We start from the raw sequence: 19,299 nt of genomic DNA, 5'->3' as shown, positions 1-19,299 counted from the left end.
TATAATTGTCTATAAAATCTAAAAATATGCTTACAAATTCAACACTAGTATTACTGAACGATACACGTTGTGTTTTATGGTTTTTGTATCGCGAAAACTGCTAAAACGAATGACCTTACGCTGCGTTCAAGAGCTCGTCAAAACAACGTAATTCTGTACTTCAAACTCGAAAGTATGACAAATAAATAAGCAAGCAATTAGAACAATGAATGAGAAATCTGATAATTGGAGTTGGAATTAAAAAAATGACAAATATACTTTGACACGTCAGTTTTTGGTGGGAGATGATCATTTGTAGAGATCAATTGGCATAGACGTAGCAGAATGAGTGGAGAATGAATATATTCCTAATTGGGTGAATAAAATGAGTTGTATACACAGGAAAAGGGCGCTGTAAGTGAAAACACAGTTCATAACTTTACATGTAGACAGCTCGGATATCGTAAGAAAGTGTAATCTTACCTCAGATTTGCTACTTTACGACTGTTTCGGAATGCAACATTTGCTCCCGCGGTCGCCTAGCAACTAGCCGGCAGCGTGTTGTCAAACAAATCGTACTGAACCAAATGTTAGCTCGGTCAAGTTAGCTCCTTTACTGCCTGAACTCAGTTATCGTGCCTTTCTGAACATTTCATCCAGCTCCTTTTTGAAGTCATTCAACATGTCTGAAGTTGTTTATCCACGAGAAAGCGTCTACAATCTTATACCAAAGGAGAGGGTTCCAACTCAAAAACCGCCAAGGTATTTTTAGAGCATTATAACCTAAAAAAATAACATCATATTGATCAAATTAGCCTTTTTAGCTAACCTAGAAGCATAAACTAGCCAGACAGACCATCAGCTAACGCTAGTGGGTAAGCAAAATGATGTAAAGTTGTACATTTTGACAGCTGCAGTTGGTCTTTCGCTACTATTTGGCCTGAATAAAAAGAAATACTACTTAAAATGTGTAATAAACTGTACACTAGATAATTTTATGCATGGTGGAAGCACTGAATTTGGCATTTTAAAGATAAAAGTAATTAGAAATACATTTTATTATTGCTTGCTCCAATGTGCTGTTTCCAAAGGTATATGTCCAAGTTCAGGCCAATGGTTGTTCTTGAGGAAAAGTTATCCAAGGATACAATGAAAACGATGGGACCAGCAAAAGTTGAGGTGCCCTCCCCGGAAAAATACCTCAAGAAACATTCAAAAGAGCCCAAACTGCCTGAAAGTAAGTTATTGGACAGACTATATTGACTATATTATCAATGTGTGTCTTGAGTAATTATTATTCACCATCATATTTGTCTTTTTCAGAGAAAGAGTATTTGAAAGAGGTTCGTAACACCTGCTCCATGAAGAAACCAGCTGTCCCTGCGAAGACAGACAACCCACCTATGGGCATTTATACCAAGAGAGACTTTATAAAGACAACTACAGTGATGCCAATGAAACCACAGCCTACCTATGTAGACACCAACAAGGGGCACAAGGAGCTCCTTGAAAATTCAGGACTTGTCCCCAAGTACATCATGAAAAGGGTAAAAAAAAAAAAAGATTTCACAAAAAACAAACTTTTCACATTGTTTGGAAGAAAAACATCCACTTAAACCAGCACAAACAGTCAAAATATTAAAAAATATAAAAAATTTCTAAAACACAGCCTTGAATGCTAGAAAAAGATGAGTCGGATGTACAAAAACCTAAAATAAATTCCTGTCTTGATTGATGAAGTGATCCATCTTTGGGGCCTAACTTCATATTTTGTATGTATGTATGTTTCCTGTTCCTACCTGTAGGATTACGGAGAAGTACCTGAGTACCTGCTGCAGCGCAATGAAGACGAGCGAAGGGCTAAGGAGGAGTATGACAAGTTTGTGAGAGAACAGATGGATCAAGGAGCCATGAAACCCCTTTCTGATGAGGAGCGACAAGCCATCCTGGAGGTACTTGATCACGTGGCTGCACGATGACAATTCTTTCCCCAAAACAGCGAGAGATCCTGCAGACATCTGGAAACGACTGGAAGAGCACAGGAAATGAGTTAGATGATTACTAAAATACTTTTAACTAACTCCTTGTTTTATATTGTTACGTATCCACAAATAGTTTTAACCCATAAAGAGATATTGCGTCATATTGCCCAGCATCAGTTATACAAAATGAAAAGTCCACATTTAGCTAAATTAATTTAACACTTTTAGGTATTTCTGGACTGCTGAACTGTTACATTATCAAGCTGACTTTATTATGACATTTATTTACCAATGGTTTGGGGTTTTTCTCTCTGGGTTCACTATCCAGCGCCTGAAGAAGAACTGGGATAAGGTGCACCATGAGTACCAGGGCCTCTCGCTGGTCACAGACACCCTGTCGAAGAAAGCCCACAAGGAGCGGCTCGAGGTGGCGATGAAGAAGTTGGAGAACGACATCAACCTCTTTGAAAGATTCAAGACCATCTTCATCGCCAATAACTAGGACGCTTGACGCTGTGCTGCGCCCTTATTTCATAAACCTCATGGGCTTGAGTAAAATAAAAATCTGTATGATCTGCGCTATGATCAGTGAAAAGTCTAAAGTTCAGTTAGTGCAACATTCAGTCATTGCAAATAAGGGGTGATAAATGACCAAAACCATTCAGATTCATCACCTTGGGACAATATCTGCCATTAATAGGGTAAAAAAATGTTTCCACTGCTTTATGTTAGCTGTTAGTTTTTAAAGTAACTCAAAAATATCAAATTCTAAGTGAAATTCTCAAAGGATAATGACCAATTATTCTCTCTTGCATGCTTGCTTTTAGCCTTCTTTATAAATGGATTGTGTCAGATTACTGTTCTGCAAAAACTCAGCCTTTAAAATCAGTTCTATTCTGACTGAATAAAATTTACCGCATAGAAGTTGAACCAAACTTTTGTTGCTACTTTTGTTCATTTCTTCCTGCAGTGGCCTGTGATGCGGCCACGAGCCAGCATAGCATCACATGAAGCTGATTATCCCTGTAATTCTCCACGACTGAAACAACGCTGTCCTTTTTTGCAAATGACTCAAGCGTGATCCCACAGCCCATGTGGCTGGCTTCTCCGTACGCTTTTGACTTTCTTTTTTTCCCCTTCTTTGTTTTGTGAATGGTCGCTGAGAAGAAGGCAACAAAACGGTAAGTAATGCTTTGGCAATAACAGATTAGAAATGTTGCTCTGCAGGTTAATACACAGAGAGAACGTAAGGTTAAGTCTCTAATGAACAAATTGTTACTTAGTTACATGAGATACTACCACTAAATTCAACTTGAATCCAATGTTTCTCTTCTTGCCCTTCCTGCCCTTTTCTTGTACTATAACTATCCAGAGGAAGATGAAATATATATATATATTTATATAATAAGCTATTTCTGTGTATTTCCACTAAAGGTCACTGAACCTTTAACCCAGACAAGACTGTTTTCACCTTGTCAGCGCTACTTGTGATGGAGAATGCAGGGAAGAAAAGAGGAATTGTGGTATGTGTAACACAAAGCCTGTTGTGTCAAAATATGTAGTGCTTAATTCAGAAATGTAGGTCATGTTTTTATATTTTGTGACAGTCAAACATCAGTAAAGAATGATTATTTTTGTTAGCATTTGCTCAGCTATCACAGCTGTTGTAAGAAGATAACCCTAAAGTAATTCTCAACCCAGAAAAACATGTATAGTTATTAAGCCAAAGTCAATAATGGCAGTAATGATAGTTCTCTGAATGAGGTTAAAGGTTACAGACATTTAAGGACCAAAGAACTTTGGGTTCTTTCCATATAATTCAAACTCTATCCTTATTTCTCTGACAATTAAACTGTAATTAACCTTATTTATAGCATTCATTTGGCTGAATCTGATGTTTAGCTTTGACATTACAGCTGAGCTTTGCAGGGACAGTTTGACTTTTCTAAACATTAGCTACAGCTGTGTCCACTCTCATAATCAATAGCAGTGTTGTTATACTATCATGAATACGTTTTAAAGGTTAACAGAGGAGTGACAAGAGGCTCCAGCGTGACTAGTTTGAACACTTCCATGCCTAACAGTATGCTGTGTATCCTAGATAAAAGATGACTGGCCGGGTTACAGTCTGGACCTGTTCACCTACCCCGAACACTACCATGAAGACATAGAGAGTGTTTATATTCCACATGGGGTGATCAAGAACAGGTAGAAAACACATCACCATCACACGTGCAGAGGGAGTTCTTAATCATTTTCTGTTCATTTGTGATGATGTGATTTGTGCCGCAGGACAGAGCGTCTGGCCCGCTACATCATGGACGACTTCGGGGACAACAACATAATGGTGTTGTGCGTCCTGAAGGGAGGCTACAAGTTCTGCGCAGACTTGGTGGAGTTTATCAAGGTTCTCGGCCGCAACTCTAACAAGTACCTTGAAACCCGGGTGGAGTTCATCCGTCTGAAGAGCTACCTGGTAGGTGGACTGTACTGTGTACTAAAATATACATTAAACACCTGACCTGGCAAATGTGACTGTGATACATTTACATAGTGCTGAAACAATTAATCAATTAGCCGGTCGACAGAAAATTGCCATTTAAGCAGTAGTGGTTCCAGCTAGGGTTGCAACCAAAGCGTATTTTCTTTATCGATTAATCTGTTGATTGTTTTCTCAATTAATCGATTAGTCATTTGATCTATAAAATGTCAGAAAATGGTGAAAAATTGTGATCACTGTTTCCCAAAGCCCAATGTGCAACCTAATATGTCTTGTTTTGTCCCAATCAACAGTCCACAACCTGTTTACTGTCACAGAGGACTAAAGAAAACAGAAAATATTCACACTGTAGAAGCTGTAATGAAAATTTTTTTCATTGAATCAACTACTCGTTAATGTTCCAGTTTGGGCATTTTAAATGCTGCTTTGTTCCATTTTATTTCTTTGTTAATTTAACATATTTTGGTTTTGGACTGTTGGTCAGACAAAACAATCAATGTGAGGATGTCACATTTAGTTCTGGGAAACTGTGACATTTCTTTTGACATTTCATAGAGTGAATGAATGAAAAATACATAAAAATACATAATAAAAAAAAATCAACAGATTACCTGATAATAAAAATAATCCTTAGTTGCATCCCTATATTCACCCCTTGTGTAACTCAGCCCTCGGCAGGCTGACGCCTCGGCCACTGGATGTCACTGTTGTGTACGTTTAGGGAGGAAACAGGACATTCAGGCAGGACATCTCAAGGACAGTTGATGTTGGGAGAGACTGCAGAGCTCAGGACATGATACCAGATAAACACCAGACTGCTAATTGGCCTCCCTGCGCTGTGCCAAGACAAACAGATCTACAATATATCTACACGATATCATGCACCTGGAATGTATAAAGTGAGGAATTCACCTTGGGAATGATATAGGAATGTTTACAATGATATCACTTTGCAATTGTCACCAGTCACTTATTATACTGTGGTGTATTTTGGCACGTGTAAAAGGATCTGATTTATATTTCTCTGCATGTGGTCACATTCCTTCCCTCCCTTTACAGCACAGGAGAGGATTCACTATCCTTATTTACAGAACTGGATTCCACAGGGGTTCAAGTAGCTACACGAACAGCCTAAATTGAATTATAGATTGTTTTTTTTGGGGTTGACACAGACAGTAGGATCATCATTACTGATGAATGTGGTCAACATGGCTTTAATTCTTGTGTTTTTTTTGCCTTTTAAACAGACTCAGGATTGTTTTAGATGTCAGCAAGCAACATTGCAGCACCGCTCTGGTGTCTGAGCGATGACACTGTTAGTCAATCTCACAGGTCATGATGGAGTCATGTGACCTGCCCCCAGGGCTAGGATTTTGTCCATGTCACTGCTCCTTTTATCCAAGTGATAAGTAACTTCAAAGCAGTTGTTCTTCAAAGCTGCGTGCCGTGCTTCTGACTGTGAAAAAGAGTGCCTGTCTACATTCAGAGTTATTGTAAAATAAGTCTCCCTCGGTGGATTTGTCCTGCATTAGTGCTGTTCTGTTTTGAATATCTTACAGTAAAGCCAAATTATTGAGAAAGTTACAGAATTGCATGTGTTTTTGGGAGACATACGTAAGTTTTTGTCTTAAAGGGGACATAACATGCTTTTTGTGATTTTTTGTCATTTATATACTGTTATAATGTCAGAGGTCTATGTTAAACATGATCAAAGGTTGGTCGAAGTCCTTCAGTCTGCTCTCAATGCTCTATTTGTAAATTTACAACTATTTCGCCATCGAACTGACATCAGATTGTTTGTCTTTGTTGCTAAGGTTGTTCCAGGGGTTGTTCAGGTCATCCACTCGCATATTTCCGATCAGATTCAGACTCAAATATGTATCGATGTATTTGAGAAGTTTATATTTTGAGTAAAGAATGAGAAAAATAAGTGAAATCCCACTACTAATTTGTTTACATAGCTCATCAGGCTCATTGGTAGGGGGGCCTTAAAGCGACAGGAGCTAAAACAGCCTGTTTCAGACAGAAGCTGAACTGAGAGGCTGCATAAAGAGCAAGTTTAAGATAAATAATGAGTTTTTTTTTTTAAATCTAAATCATGCAAAGATATTTCAGTAGAGCCCCAGAATAAAAATACAGACCTGGAAATGTGCATGATACATCCTCTTTAACTATCTGACTGACCTTTTATTGTAAGGTATTTCTGGTATCAAACGAATGCATCTTGATTTTGCACAAACCCTTTTAAAAGTAGTAAAATATTAATAATCTTCCCATATTGTCTTCTTCTCCTCAGAATGACCAATCAACAGAAGACCTGCACATCATAGGAAGCAGTGACCTGTCTTTTCTGCGTGGAAAGGTGTGTGTAAATTACACTTAATTTAGGATATTATGCGGTCAAGGGGCAGTGCTCATTGTCAGGTTTAGTATTTAGATTTTTTTTTTAACAGAAACTACCTTGTCCTCAAGAGGGAGCTGTCAGTTAAACTGTCAGGAGGTGACCACTTGTATACAGGTGAACAGTGGAGAACAGAACAGAGCTTCAGTATGGACTTAAGAATACACTACAAATAAGTTTTTTACTGCCCAATCATGCGCAGGTACCAGATTACACCTCTATACTCAGACTTTTCCCCTCACAGCCGTCCTCTCTGTGCACACCTCACGATGAGTTTCACTTTGTTAAAGTGTTTTGCCCTTCGCCAACCTGGCCATGAATCCGACATTTCAGGCAAACGAATGTTCCCACAAGGCAGATTTACTGACTATTCATCCCCGCTGAACTCCGGCGGGGGAGGACCGAGGAGTCAGTAGAGGACGCAGGCTGTTGAATCATGAGGAATGATCCCTCTCTTAACTACATTATTCTCTGAGATAGGCGTAAGACAGAAACTCCACGTCCTCACGCGTACGCAAGACAGCGAGTCCGATGTTGAAATCCCCTTTTATGAATAGCTGAGCTGACAGAATGTGCTGTGCGCTGAGATGCATTTTCACTGTGGTTAGAAAGGTCAAAAGGAATAAAAACAGAAAGGCTGACAGGCACCTTGCACAGAGAGCATGAATCACTGTACTTTGTCTGCATCAGTAAGGTCAACGCTTTTTTTTTTAACAATCCTTCACCTTGATGAAAATATGAAATGAAAACCTCCCATGAAGTCAATAGTCATCAGTCTTTGCAGGCCTTTATACAAAAATGTTAGCCCCAGGTAGATTATGAATGCAGAACTGTTAAAACTGCTCTTTAAAATCTATAATAATGGCAACGTAATGACAGCATAGTAAAAGTAAAAGTGTTATGTTGAAGAGTGAGGAGACATGAGCAGGCTCTCTGGTTTCTGTGAGTTGAACGCTGGCCAGCAGAGTTCATCGACACTGTTAAGAGGTTTTCTACTGCAATTCTTACTCACCGTGTCTCTGTGATTTCGTAGCAATCCCAAGTGTTATGATAGTAATCGGAGTGGTTTAAGTTCAAATTCAGCACAGCCGTAAAATGGAAAAATGGTGGCTGAAATACTGATGAGTGAATTATTGGAGCGTGGATGAAATACCAGTTTCTGTTTTACGGGCGCTTAAGGCAACAAATAAAGTTCATAGCATCACTTTATGTTCACAAAGAAATGAAAACTGAACATGTAATCTCCTGCTGTAATATACTACAGCTGCAACAATTAATCGATTAAGTGGTTAGAATTAATCTCCAACTATTTTGATAATCAATTCATCATTTTGAGTCATTTTTTTAAGAAGAAATGCAAAAATTCTTTAGTCTTCTATGATAGCAAACTGACATTTTTCACTATTTTCTAACATTTTAAAGACCAAACAACTAATCAGTTAATTAAGAATATAATAAAGATTGACAGACTAATAGATAATGAAAATAATTGTTAGTTGCAGCCCTATAATATACATGTATTTCATTGTAAATAGTCTTTTAACTGATGAAATATCCTATAAAGTAAACAAGAACATAATAACACCATGATCAATTCTTGAACAATGCCTGTAGCGCAAAACACCAAAGCAGTGATTGATTTTAGCCAAAGTCTTTGCCAGATTCAAGACTGATTGATCGAGCTACAGAAATAATTCAAAGCTCCTGGGAGAACGAAACTAATCCCAAACAATCATACTATACAGAATAAAAATAATCACACAGTTGTTGCCCACACGGCTGCACAGTATGTTTGTTTGCAGAAAAACAGGTTGGTTTGGTGTTTTCATGTTCTTTACATGTCCCCGTCTCCTTTCTCTTGAGTTTTATGTAACAGCGTTCAGGTGTAGACTGAGAGAACATTGGCCGGGCGCCTGCATTCTCTCCGATCACTCTCCCCAAACCATAGATACTCTCCGCCGGTCTGACAAAGAGCCCCATACACCCAGCCAAGGGAACAAGGAGTCACTTGAAACCCCGCAGCAGAGAAAGCGTGCAGCACCCGAACACTCAGAAGTGACTTTTTTGCTCACTGTAGACACAGATGTTCATTACTGGGGGAGAACAGAGTGACTTCTGTGTTTTTGTTTAAGGCGCTGATGATACTGCCAACATTGTTGCCATAGATACCCTCTCTAAGAAATGTAAATTTCACAGAAACAACCCAGCCATCATTGTTACTTTGCTGAAAATTTAAAGGTGATGTTTTACTAATGTGTTTCTGTCTCTTTTTTTTTTTTTTTTTTTTTTTTTACATGTAACCAAGAGTGTGCTCATTGTTGAGGTGAGTGTCCAGAACAAACAATCTTACTGACTCGCCGTGTGTATTTATTTTTTCCATCAGCATTAATTCTATCGAGTATTTCCAACTCGTTTGATGCCTTTATCGTGTTTTGTTTGCATTTCTTTTGGTGTCTTGTTGATTGAGGAGCCATTGTGTCTGTAACAGCCAAATGTCTTTTGCCTTTTGCTTCACAAAGGGACAAAAAAGAACAAAGTGTTTTTCTCTTTGAGATCATGTTTCAGTTGTAAAAAGCTGAAGAAACATAAGCACGTTATCACAAGAGCTGTTTACCCCAAGAAATACAAACTACAGAAGTATTTATCAGGCTACACCCATCAGGGGTAATCTGACAAATTTACTATATATAGTTTTGAATAGCTGCTCCAGCTCAAATTCATACTTGACTCCTCAATGTCATGTCACAAACAAAAAGATAGTTATGTGCCCTCATTACTTGTACATAAAAACTTTATATATTCAATTTAAGGAGAATATATGATAGCAAAGTTAGAAAGAAGGTTTTTATCCTATCATTTGTAGATCAGACAGTCATTTTTCTCTTCTTTCAAGGCGTTCTGCGCTCAACTGTCCCACGTCCCTCCCTCCTCATCTCCTCTCCCTTTTCCTTTGCTCTTCCCTTCCCTAAGGCCATAGTTGACACAGGAAAGACCATGAACGCCCTTCTGAAGCATGTGGAGACCTTTGAACCCAAGATGGTCAAGGTCGCAGGGTGAGCCGGGTTTTTCAGTCATCTGTGTTTTCCCCACCAGGGGAAATGCCATGTGTGTGACGAGCACAAAAAAAGAAGATATCGCTTATCCACACATCCACAGTCCCTATCTCGTGTCCGTGGGCTGTTCCTATGGGCTCTGAGATGACAGAGACACGATAAACATCTTTCCTCGCACATGGTTCATGTTGAAAGTTTACTTCCTTCTGTATGTGTAATGCTGTTCAAGTGTTAGCATTACTGTATCCACTTACGGATTGTGAAAAAACATACATTTTTACAATTGTTAAGATGTATTTGTTAGAGTGACGGTCTTTAAATGAAAATGTACAGAAAAAACAACATTTGATGCCTTTTAAATACTGTATGTGTATTAACTTTGGAGATTTTGGTAAATAACTCTTCATCTAACATGTGTTTCAGTCTGTTGGTGAAAAGGGTCCCTAACATGCCTGAAAGTCTGACAGACTGTAAGTACTCCTTGTTTTAATGCTCTCCATTGATTCCACAGAATGGGCGCCATTATCTTTCATTGTACTGCGATCGCCATGTCAGTTACAGTGAATCATGTGTGTTTTTCTGGTGTTTCTTAAAGCTGAAGCTGTTGTTCAGCAAGTGTGGTTATACACTCACATTTTTTTCATCTTTAATTATGTTTTCTCACCTGATAAGCCTGATATCTCTAGTAAATCCTGGAATATATGATTGAAAATATGGATAAAAACAGCAGAAATTCTTCTCAAGTTTCTAGCCTCATGTATTGGGTCAGAAAGGTGAAAAGGTTTGGTGGTTTGGACAGCCAATAAGGAGGTAAACTGTAAAAGTGTAACCCAGAAAAGCAAGTTAGAAGAAAAGTCATGACTGACACAACATCAATCAGCTAAACAGACTAAGTAGAGCTGAAATTGCTTGAATGGCTCTCAGACTGTATTGAACTCCATTAAAAAAGTACAAACTTTTCTGGTAACAAATTCCATACATTTGTTTCTCAGATATTGGGGTCTTAACAGCAGATTTTACATTCTATGAATGTCTCTTTGGTGATTGTAAGAAACCTTATTCCATGAATGAGATGTACTGCATGTTTTAAAGTAAGCTCACTTGATTATCACATGTCTAAGCTTTCACCACCTTCCCTTTCGACAAAATTAGCTCCAGTAAATGACAATAATGTGGCGAGTGATGAGCCCAAACCCAACTTTTAAAAGCACCCTTTTTGACACCAATTCCCGTTGTTGAGCTGAAAGAAGCTGTTGGAAAGAAAGAGGTCCGGGCTGCTCTGTTTGCCCTGTTGCCAAGACTGAATTATAACTGGATGGATTGATTGACTATTGCATGAAGTTGTGGTATCAATAGGAAGATAGTTTCATGTCGGTACTGACTGACATGCTGCGGATTTAATTTTGCTAAAAGCTGCTGTGTAACCTTGAAGTGAAATCGTTGCAGTCGGTTTCCTAATGAAGACATTCTTGTGAAGAGTAGAATCTCTGACCTGCAGATCAATTCATATGACAGAAAATCTATATTTCTGACCTTGTACAAAGCACTGATAAACATGTAGGGAAAAAAACATGTGTCTATATACTCTTATTTATGTTGAAATTCTTAACATACTGTATGTTTTTTATGTCATGCAAACCCCATATTAGCATTGATTTTACGCACATCATGTTAATCTTCAACACGACTGTCTGTTTTTTTGCTCTGATAGATGTTGGATTTGAAATCCCCAACCACTTTGTTGTTGGTTATGCTTTGGACTACAATGAATACTTCCGTGACCTGAATGTAAGTCCCGAGTCACCACTGCACAGCACATGACCTTTTGAAGAGCTAAGAGAAAGAGATGAAAGAGACGGGGGGGGGCAGGAGGGGGGTGGGGAGGGGGGGGGCAGTAAACACAGTAAATCAAAGAGATGCACTCCTCTCCCTGAAACCTAAACTCACCCAACAGGTATCCTCCCTGCCTGAGGAGACTTTACATGTAAGCAAAGCAGCTTACATCACCTATATTTGTGCAGGTGGTTTTCTGTGGATGTTTCTGTGTGGTGTGTATTAGCTGTCTGTCCTTGAACATATGATTCAGGGTAGTGTAAATTCATACGTATGAGACCTGGTGTGTCCAGCTCTGTGCATTTCATTCCTGATCACCTTTACATGTCGTCCAAGTCAGGAGAGATCTCTGATTGCCAGCATTCAGTGTGTAGTCTGTCTTTTTGCCGAGTCATGGTAGGAATTTAAAGCACTATGATCACCTGTTCTGGCGTAGTGACCATTTTAAAAGACGTGTAGTCTGATACCAGCGTCGGTGGAAAAATGTCACTACTTTAGACTCTCACTTTTTCACTTTTAGCAATTTTATTATTTCATGCTAGCGATGCGGCTCTAGGGAGGGCAATGTCGGTCAGTCTGTCAGTCGGTCAGTCTCTCCACCACCTTCGTGATTACTGAAATATCTCAACAACTGTGTGATGGATTCAATTTAGCACAGGCATTCATGTCCCCCTCAGGATGAATAGTGATAACTTTGGTGACCCCTTGACTTTTCATGTAGCACACTTGAGTCAAAATTAAAAATTTGTCCAACACTTTGGTTATATTACTTAAAGCAGGCGTAATCTAGATTTTTTTTTTTTCATATTAACAATGTATCAGATGACAATGTGTAATGTCAGATGTCCCTACAGAGAATTATCACAGGAGTCTGCAGCTCCTCTCATGTTTACAGAGCTTTATAACACGTTTCAGCTCATTGTTAAGCCGTCCAGCTGCAACTTTACTGTTTTGGTTCACTCTCACTGCTCTCATAGTGCTGTTTTCAGCCGCAGCGGGCAGCTGCTTTGAGGGAAAAAGCTAAAAAAAAAAAAAAAAAACACTGTGCACTACCTGCTCAGCACCAAACAACAACAAATGGACACAGTGAGTGTCAGCTGGTGAACATAGCGGAGCATTTAGCAGCTAAAGAGCCAGATATTTCCCTCAGGGGTTGGTAGAGAGTGAAAACAGAGCTAAAAGAGAGTGAATTTTGGACTCACAGTCACCTGATCACAAACACACCTTGCAGTGAATGAATGATAATGTTGCTCCATAACTGTTGGATGTGGAAATAAGCAACTGTTTGCTAACAAGTTCGCCTTATCAGCTTAAAAGATGACGATGATGATGATCCTCTGCCCCCAAGTGGAACATGGTAAACATCAGCATGCTAACGCTGTCGTCGTAGGCGTGTTAGCATTTTACCCAAAGCACTGCTGTTCCCAAGTACAGCCTCAAAGAGAAACTGTTAGTGTTGTTAAATTTTCCACCATACAATAAAAAAAAGAAATAAAGAAATGAATCCAGTCCTTTTGCGTGTGAAAAGTTTCTGACTGACTACCAGGTGCTTTAAACCAACTTTACCTGGCAGCAGAAGTTTGAAATTAGTGAGCACAAACCTGTGTGAACTTTGTCATTTTTATATCTGTAAAGACGTGGCCTCAAATTTACCTCTGACTCATGTGAAACACTAAGCCAAGCCTAACCATAGCTTTGTGTGTGTATTCACGTGGGTGTGTATGCTGCATTTATTGTACTGTATGATAGTGTGTGTCTCTTGTGCTATTTTTGAGGGGGGGGGGTGGTATTCATTACTAAAGTTTGAAGGAGGGTGACCTGTGGAATGTCGGGGTTAGGATCTCATTATCAGGCAGAGTTAAAGCTTCCCCTCTTATCTGTCCTTATCCCACAGAAGAAATATGAGTTGAACCCCTGGGACGTTCAAAGTTAGATTAATGAATGTGTCATATCTTTGTAGATTACCTTCCCTGCTTTTAAAGGTTTGCAGGCTTCATCTTGCTGTACTGTATATTGCACATTGAGACTCTCAGAACGTGATGGAATTTCCCACAGGGCAGGATGATCTTATGCAAATATTTTTTCTATCATCAGATTCAATGTTAAAGTTAAATTTGGAGTGACACAAGCTAATTTTTCCCTCTCTCTCTCTCTCCCACCTCTCCTCCTTTCAGCATATCTGTGTCATCAGCAAGATCGGGAAGATGAAGTACAAGGTTTGAGAAGAATTGAAACCACAAGTTATGCGTAGTTTTGCATTAGCAGCAGTATTTCAACCGTGTCCCGCTGAAGATAAATTAAGCTGCAGTTCTGTTTTTGTGCACACAAATGCTTCAAAATGTATCGTCCATCTCTCTAAAGGTCATTTTAAGTGAGCTGTGTTTCACATAAAAAAAAGTACATTTGTATTTATATCTGTCATTTGTAATATACGTTTTTAAGTGGAAGTGCTTTACAATGAAGGACTGTTCTTCAAATCAAAAGCACCAGTCATAACTTCCTCTTAGTGTCCATAAAATGTTTTTAAAAAGTATTTGTTGTGATGCAATTACGGCCTCATCTTCCATTTTTGTATGTCAGTGTGATTAACACAGAGGACAAAGAAATGGACAAATGAAAGAAAGGGATGCTTCCCACCAGGAAAGGACGTTGGCGACAGATGGAGAGAGCTTATGGACGTTGGCATGCCCGTGCTGGGTTGACGCCCACTCTGACTCATGGAAAACACACAGTGGGCACAGCACGCAGGCCTAACACGTCTCCTCGCCACACTGTATCTGTTTGTTCCCAACTTTAACCAGGCCTCTCTGAATGTCAGATCCAAATTTATGTGAAGTTAACTGCAAAACTGACATAAAAGTCAAAACCTGGAGAGTCTGTTTATAACTACTCTTACACTGAATCAGCATTCAGTCTCAACAGTAATTTAAAGTTTAAATAAACTGTCATTTTTATCTTGGAAATTATTAGTATGTAAAACACAGAAGTTACTATGAATTACAATTCATAGTAAAACATGTTTTCATTCATAAACACTGGGGTTTTGTGTTTTTAGAGGGTTTGTAGTACTGCAATCAAACCCTGAGCCCTTAATCTTTGGAGGAGAATACTCACTCTAGAGGCTACACATCAAAATACCTGCAGTCTCAGGGCTCTGAACTGCAAACATACGCTACACACACATACACAGAAGTATTTCGTCGGGTCTGTTGCCATCGTTAGGGTGACTAAGAGAGTCAATTGTGCATGTCGACAGACCAGAAACATGCTGCACTTCACACAACGTGCACTCGGGGAGTGTTATCATGTGGCTACGCACTCTTGATTCTTAATCACCTGAAACTCCAAACAGCCGTCACATCACATAACAGGCATGCATGCATGCACACGCACATATTATTCTAAGAGTGTAAAGATTTCAGATGATTTCTCGTTACCATGGGATACAATATCTGGACTGAAATGTGGTTAAATAATTAGGGCCTCTTGTGTTGACTCTGGGTCGGAGCGTTCACCCCGACTTCCCTGACTACATTCACTCCTCCATGTAAAGACCACCAAGGTCTGCAGTATTACTGTATCATCCTTCCAGTGACTTTTGTGTAATTCAAAACTCTTATCATACTGTGTTTCACTCACATTTGACAAACAAGTTCATCTTTGTGTTTTTAAGTCAAAGGTTATGTTTCGGTTCCGGCTACTAGGCCTCTACAAGTTAAATGACCTGATAAATGAGTTGCTATTTGGATAATATGAATGACTGCAGACAAAAGACAATTCTGGGAGGTTTGGTGCACTTATATTGAATTGCCGTGCTTCCAAAATGCTCTCAAGTTTCACATCTGTAATGGTAAACAAGATCTGCACTAATACATTCAGATGATGTCCTAAGTTCACTCAGGTTTTTATCACTTGTCAATGACCCCTGAAGATGCAGAGGAGTGAGGTAAGAAAGAGGGAAAAACTCAACAAATTACACAGCTTTTTGGATGTGTGCTATCCATGCAGTTCGAACCACAAAGACCCCCATTGTACCTCCGGCTGCACCCCCATGTGTTCTTATCATAAAACATCAGCACTTGGCAGTGGTGGTTAACTTATCCCAGCTCTAATGCCCCCCCACACTGCCCTGGGAACCCAGAGGCCAATGTCTTTCACCTTGATGCAGGTTTTTGGTGAAAGCGAGAAGGGACAAAAAGCCTTTGCAGGTTTCACATGCTGCGGCTTTGTAGTGTCCCGTCAAGGGAACAGAGAACGGGGGGCTGACCGCGGAAAGTAGGCTACAGGTAAACTGGGCACAGCACAAAAGGAACAAAACGGGAATTGTACATTTGAATGGCCACGCATCCATGGATTCGACATATGAAGCCTGTGGTTAGAGACGGAGCAGTAGGATTTGATTTCACATCAACGGCACAACAGACAAAACATGTTTACTCCTGAAATCTATTTCATTGTGCTGTCTTTAAAGGAACAGTTCAACATTTTGGGAAATAGTCAGATGAGAAGATTAATACCACTCTTAAAAGGCTCATCTCACCCTCAGTAAGAAAGCAAACAAGCATATTTCCCACACTGTCAAACTATTTCTTCTAAGGTTAGACCACTTCATTGACAAAGCCACATCACTTTTACAGCTTTTATGTGTGCTTCTGTTGCACTTTTAAGATGAATAAAACCTCCTTTATTTGAAAGTTTATTTGACTAGAAATGAGCCACCAGACACTAAAAGATTATGTTCTTCATTCCCAGTTTGGAACTTAATAAATACTGCTTCAATGACGCATTTCGGTACACAAATAGAAAGAACATCCTCGCCAGTGTTCATTGTGTTCCAATTAGGGACTGGCTGGCCAGAGGGCTTGATAGATTGACTGCTGCTGGGTTTCATCCAGTCATCAAACTCAGTGCCAGATCCACTTATACAACCTGTAGTGGGGAGTGATCCTCATCCTCTTAAACTCTCAACTGCAGCTTACAAAACCCCTTGAATGAATGAAATATATACGTTGTGTTTTACCTGATGAGTGTTTGCGCACGTAGGAGTGTTGAAAACCTGAGACTCTGCATGCTGTGCTGCAGAGTCATCTCTACCTGTCCTAATCCTGACGCTCGCTGGGCTTTGAACTTGGGCTTCATGTGATGTCCTAATCCAGCCAAACATTTTACTGCCACGAGAGAGCTCGTAATCTCTCTTCTCCTCAATGTTTAAATCACTCTGACTCTGCAGCTATAAGCATTTGGCACAAAGCGATCAGCAGTGAATGTTCATACAGAGTTCATGTGAGCAGAACGTACAGAAATTATTTTGAAAAAAATCTGGGGAAAGAACAAGGGACCATGAAATGTAGAAACAACCGCACAGTAGACATGGATCCAGTCATTAAAGCAGACTACAGACTGACTACAATCTCATTCATTCATCTGACATCATCTGTCTTCAGTTTGACATTCATAAAAACAACACCGAGCTGCATGCGTGCCTTAAGCTGTGTTCTTCACACAGGAGAGTTGTAGTAACTGAAGTAGGCCAAGTGCTTTTTTTGGGAAAGTACCACAGAAACAATCACAGTTGGCTCTTAACTTCGTGAACCAGTAAAAACATTTTTATAGGTTGCTTGCTATTCTTTATACACACATTTAATCCTGAGAAATACAGATTGTGAGCTGTTTGTGTGGGAAAACAGAAGTCTACCCCATATGCTATCATGCTAAATGCTTAACTGTGGAGTTGTCATTATGTCTCTGATGCACAATCACGCGTTATGTCAAATCAATACGATCCTCTCGCTGCATTAAAAATGTGGTATGGGTTCAATAAACAAATTGCATTAAATGAATATGAACCTGATGTTTACCAACACATAATGCAGAGTCCAATTTACATCAGTTTAAGTTCTCCATTGTCTGGATGAGGGTGCACCAGCTCTTTAGACAATAGCTCCACTCTGAAACCAGGGAAACCTCGCCACAGTATGGGTCAAAAGAGTCCTATTGTCCTATCTTCTATTGTGCTGCTGGAGTAGCCTGCAAACAGAACACTGTCAGCCTTTGTCTTTGCCCGGATCAGCTGTGCAACCCTTTTTTTTTTTTTTTTCATGCTCTGCAGAGTCCCATGTGGCTGCCATGCCCTACATGTCACCATAATAAAGTTAAGGACACTGCTGTTACAGTTGATAATGGATAGGCAAATATGTTTCACCAGTTGAACGTTAGGAAATTGGAGAGCTCAGCATATGTGCGGGCCTCAGGGCTTTCCTCGCAGTCTACAATGATGTCCCTGTGATTTCATTTGCTCACTTTAAAGGCCTGAAAGGTCTTAATGACTGAGAGTGGGAATAAAGTGTTTATTTAAATGTATTGTGTGAGTTTGCCTCTGTGGTAGCAGAAGAGGGAGTATTCAGATCTTTTTTCTTGAGTAAAAGTAGCAATACTTTTATGTAAAAATACTCTGTTACAAGTAATTTGTGGATTTAAAATCTTACTCAAGTAAAAATAAAGAAGTATTAACAGAAATGTATCAAAAATAAAAGTTCTTGTTATGCAGAATGTGCAGTTTCTGAGTATTATATAAATATATACATATACTTGTTAATTACATACACTGTATATATTATTATATAGTAATTACTGATGTGTTAACATGTAAGCAGATGCTGTTGTAGCTGGTTGAGGTGGAGCTAACTTTTACCTGCTTTATATAATGTTGAGTAGATCTAAAACCTGAATCTACAGAGTAACTAACTAGTTACAAACCAAATAAATACATATTAACGTTCAACCAGCAAATATGTAAACCATCAAAAGTAATAGCACTCATCATGCAGAATGGTACCTTTCAGAGGTTGATATTATTTCATATATTATAGAACTGCAATGAATAGTCAATTAATTGATCAGTTGATTGACAGAAAATTTATCTGCAATTATTTTGATAACATCCCTTTTGACTCTAGGAAATTATAAAGTGCATTTTCACTGTTTTCCAACATTTTACAGACAAAACGATTGATTGAGCTATATTATATTATTGGATTATTATTATGAAACCAGCATTTTCAACCTGTCAAGCATGAGAAAATTTGAAGTACTTTATATAGTGTTGCACATTTTCATCATATTATATATAATGATCATATTTTGTGTGAATTTTTTGTATCTGTAAAGTAACTAGTTACTATGGCTGACAAATAAATATAGTGTATCAAACAATTACATGTTCATCTGTAGTAGAAATGTATAAGTATAAAGCAGCATAAAATGGAAAGTAAGGTTTAAGTATCATGAATATATACTTTCTACCATTGTTTTCAGCTGAATACCTCATAAAAGACCAAGTTACTACATGAAATAATATGAGAGTACTATGGTGATTTTTCAGCCAGTGACCAGTGCCGACCAGCTTCCACTCTTTATTGGAAATGTTATGTAACAACATCTCCAATTGGCTCGCTTTAAAATTCCAAATTTAAACTGACGATCTGATTGGACGACGCCCTCAGAGAGGGCGAGCGGAGGGGCGGGGCCTCAAGCAGAGTCGGGAGAATCGTC

General features: G+C 39.0%; 2 protein-coding genes across 2 annotated transcripts; both read left to right on the top strand.

Annotated features, from left to right (window-relative positions):
* The first annotated feature begins 524 nt into the window (after positions 1 to 524).
* On the top strand, positions 525 to 2,896 carry enkur (enkurin, TRPC channel interacting protein). Its single transcript, XM_067578360.1, has 5 exons — positions 525 to 741; positions 1,071 to 1,216; positions 1,303 to 1,526; positions 1,785 to 1,931; positions 2,290 to 2,896. Exons 1-5 carry the CDS (start codon positions 662 to 664, stop codon positions 2,461 to 2,463), a joined length of 771 nt encoding a protein of 256 aa, XP_067434461.1. The 5' UTR covers positions 525 to 661; the 3' UTR covers positions 2,464 to 2,896.
* Positions 2,897 to 2,978: 82 nt separating this feature from the next.
* On the top strand, positions 2,979 to 14,677 carry prtfdc1a (phosphoribosyl transferase domain containing 1a). Its single transcript, XM_067578361.1, has 9 exons — positions 2,979 to 3,484; positions 4,063 to 4,169; positions 4,254 to 4,437; positions 6,758 to 6,823; positions 9,168 to 9,185; positions 9,833 to 9,915; positions 10,339 to 10,385; positions 11,627 to 11,703; positions 13,923 to 14,677. Exons 1-9 carry the CDS (start codon positions 3,452 to 3,454, stop codon positions 13,968 to 13,970), a joined length of 663 nt encoding a protein of 220 aa, XP_067434462.1. The 5' UTR covers positions 2,979 to 3,451; the 3' UTR covers positions 13,971 to 14,677.
* The last annotated feature ends 4,622 nt before the right edge of the window (positions 14,678 to 19,299 follow it).

This window comes from Thunnus thynnus, chromosome 21 (genome assembly GCF_963924715.1).
Source record: "Thunnus thynnus chromosome 21, fThuThy2.1, whole genome shotgun sequence".
Lineage (NCBI taxonomy): Eukaryota > Metazoa > Chordata > Actinopteri > Scombriformes > Scombridae > Thunnus > Thunnus thynnus.
This window is presented reverse-complemented; position numbering and strand designations above follow the sequence as displayed.

What these genes read in the sequence shown, in the direction of transcription:
- enkur (XM_067578360.1), top strand. Translation starts at nt 662, where the DNA reads ATGTCTGAAGTTGTTTATCCACGAGAAAGCGTCTACAATCTTATACCA. An exon ending in CCAACTCAAAAACCGCCAAG is followed by an intron (nt 742 to 1,070) that starts GTATTTTTAGAG and finishes CTGTTTCCAAAG; the next exon opens with GTATATGTCCAAGTTCAGGC. An exon ending in CCAAGTACATCATGAAAAGG is followed by an intron (nt 1,527 to 1,784) that starts GTAAAAAAAAAA and finishes TCCTACCTGTAG; the next exon opens with GATTACGGAGAAGTACCTGA.
- prtfdc1a (XM_067578361.1), top strand. Translation starts at nt 3,452, where the DNA reads ATGGAGAATGCAGGGAAGAAAAGAGGAATTGTG. An exon ending in TCCGTCTGAAGAGCTACCTG is followed by an intron (nt 4,438 to 6,757) that starts GTAGGTGGACTG and finishes TCTTCTCCTCAG; the next exon opens with AATGACCAATCAACAGAAGA. An exon ending in AATACTTCCGTGACCTGAAT is followed by an intron (nt 11,704 to 13,922) that starts GTAAGTCCCGAG and finishes TCCTCCTTTCAG; the next exon opens with CATATCTGTGTCATCAGCAA.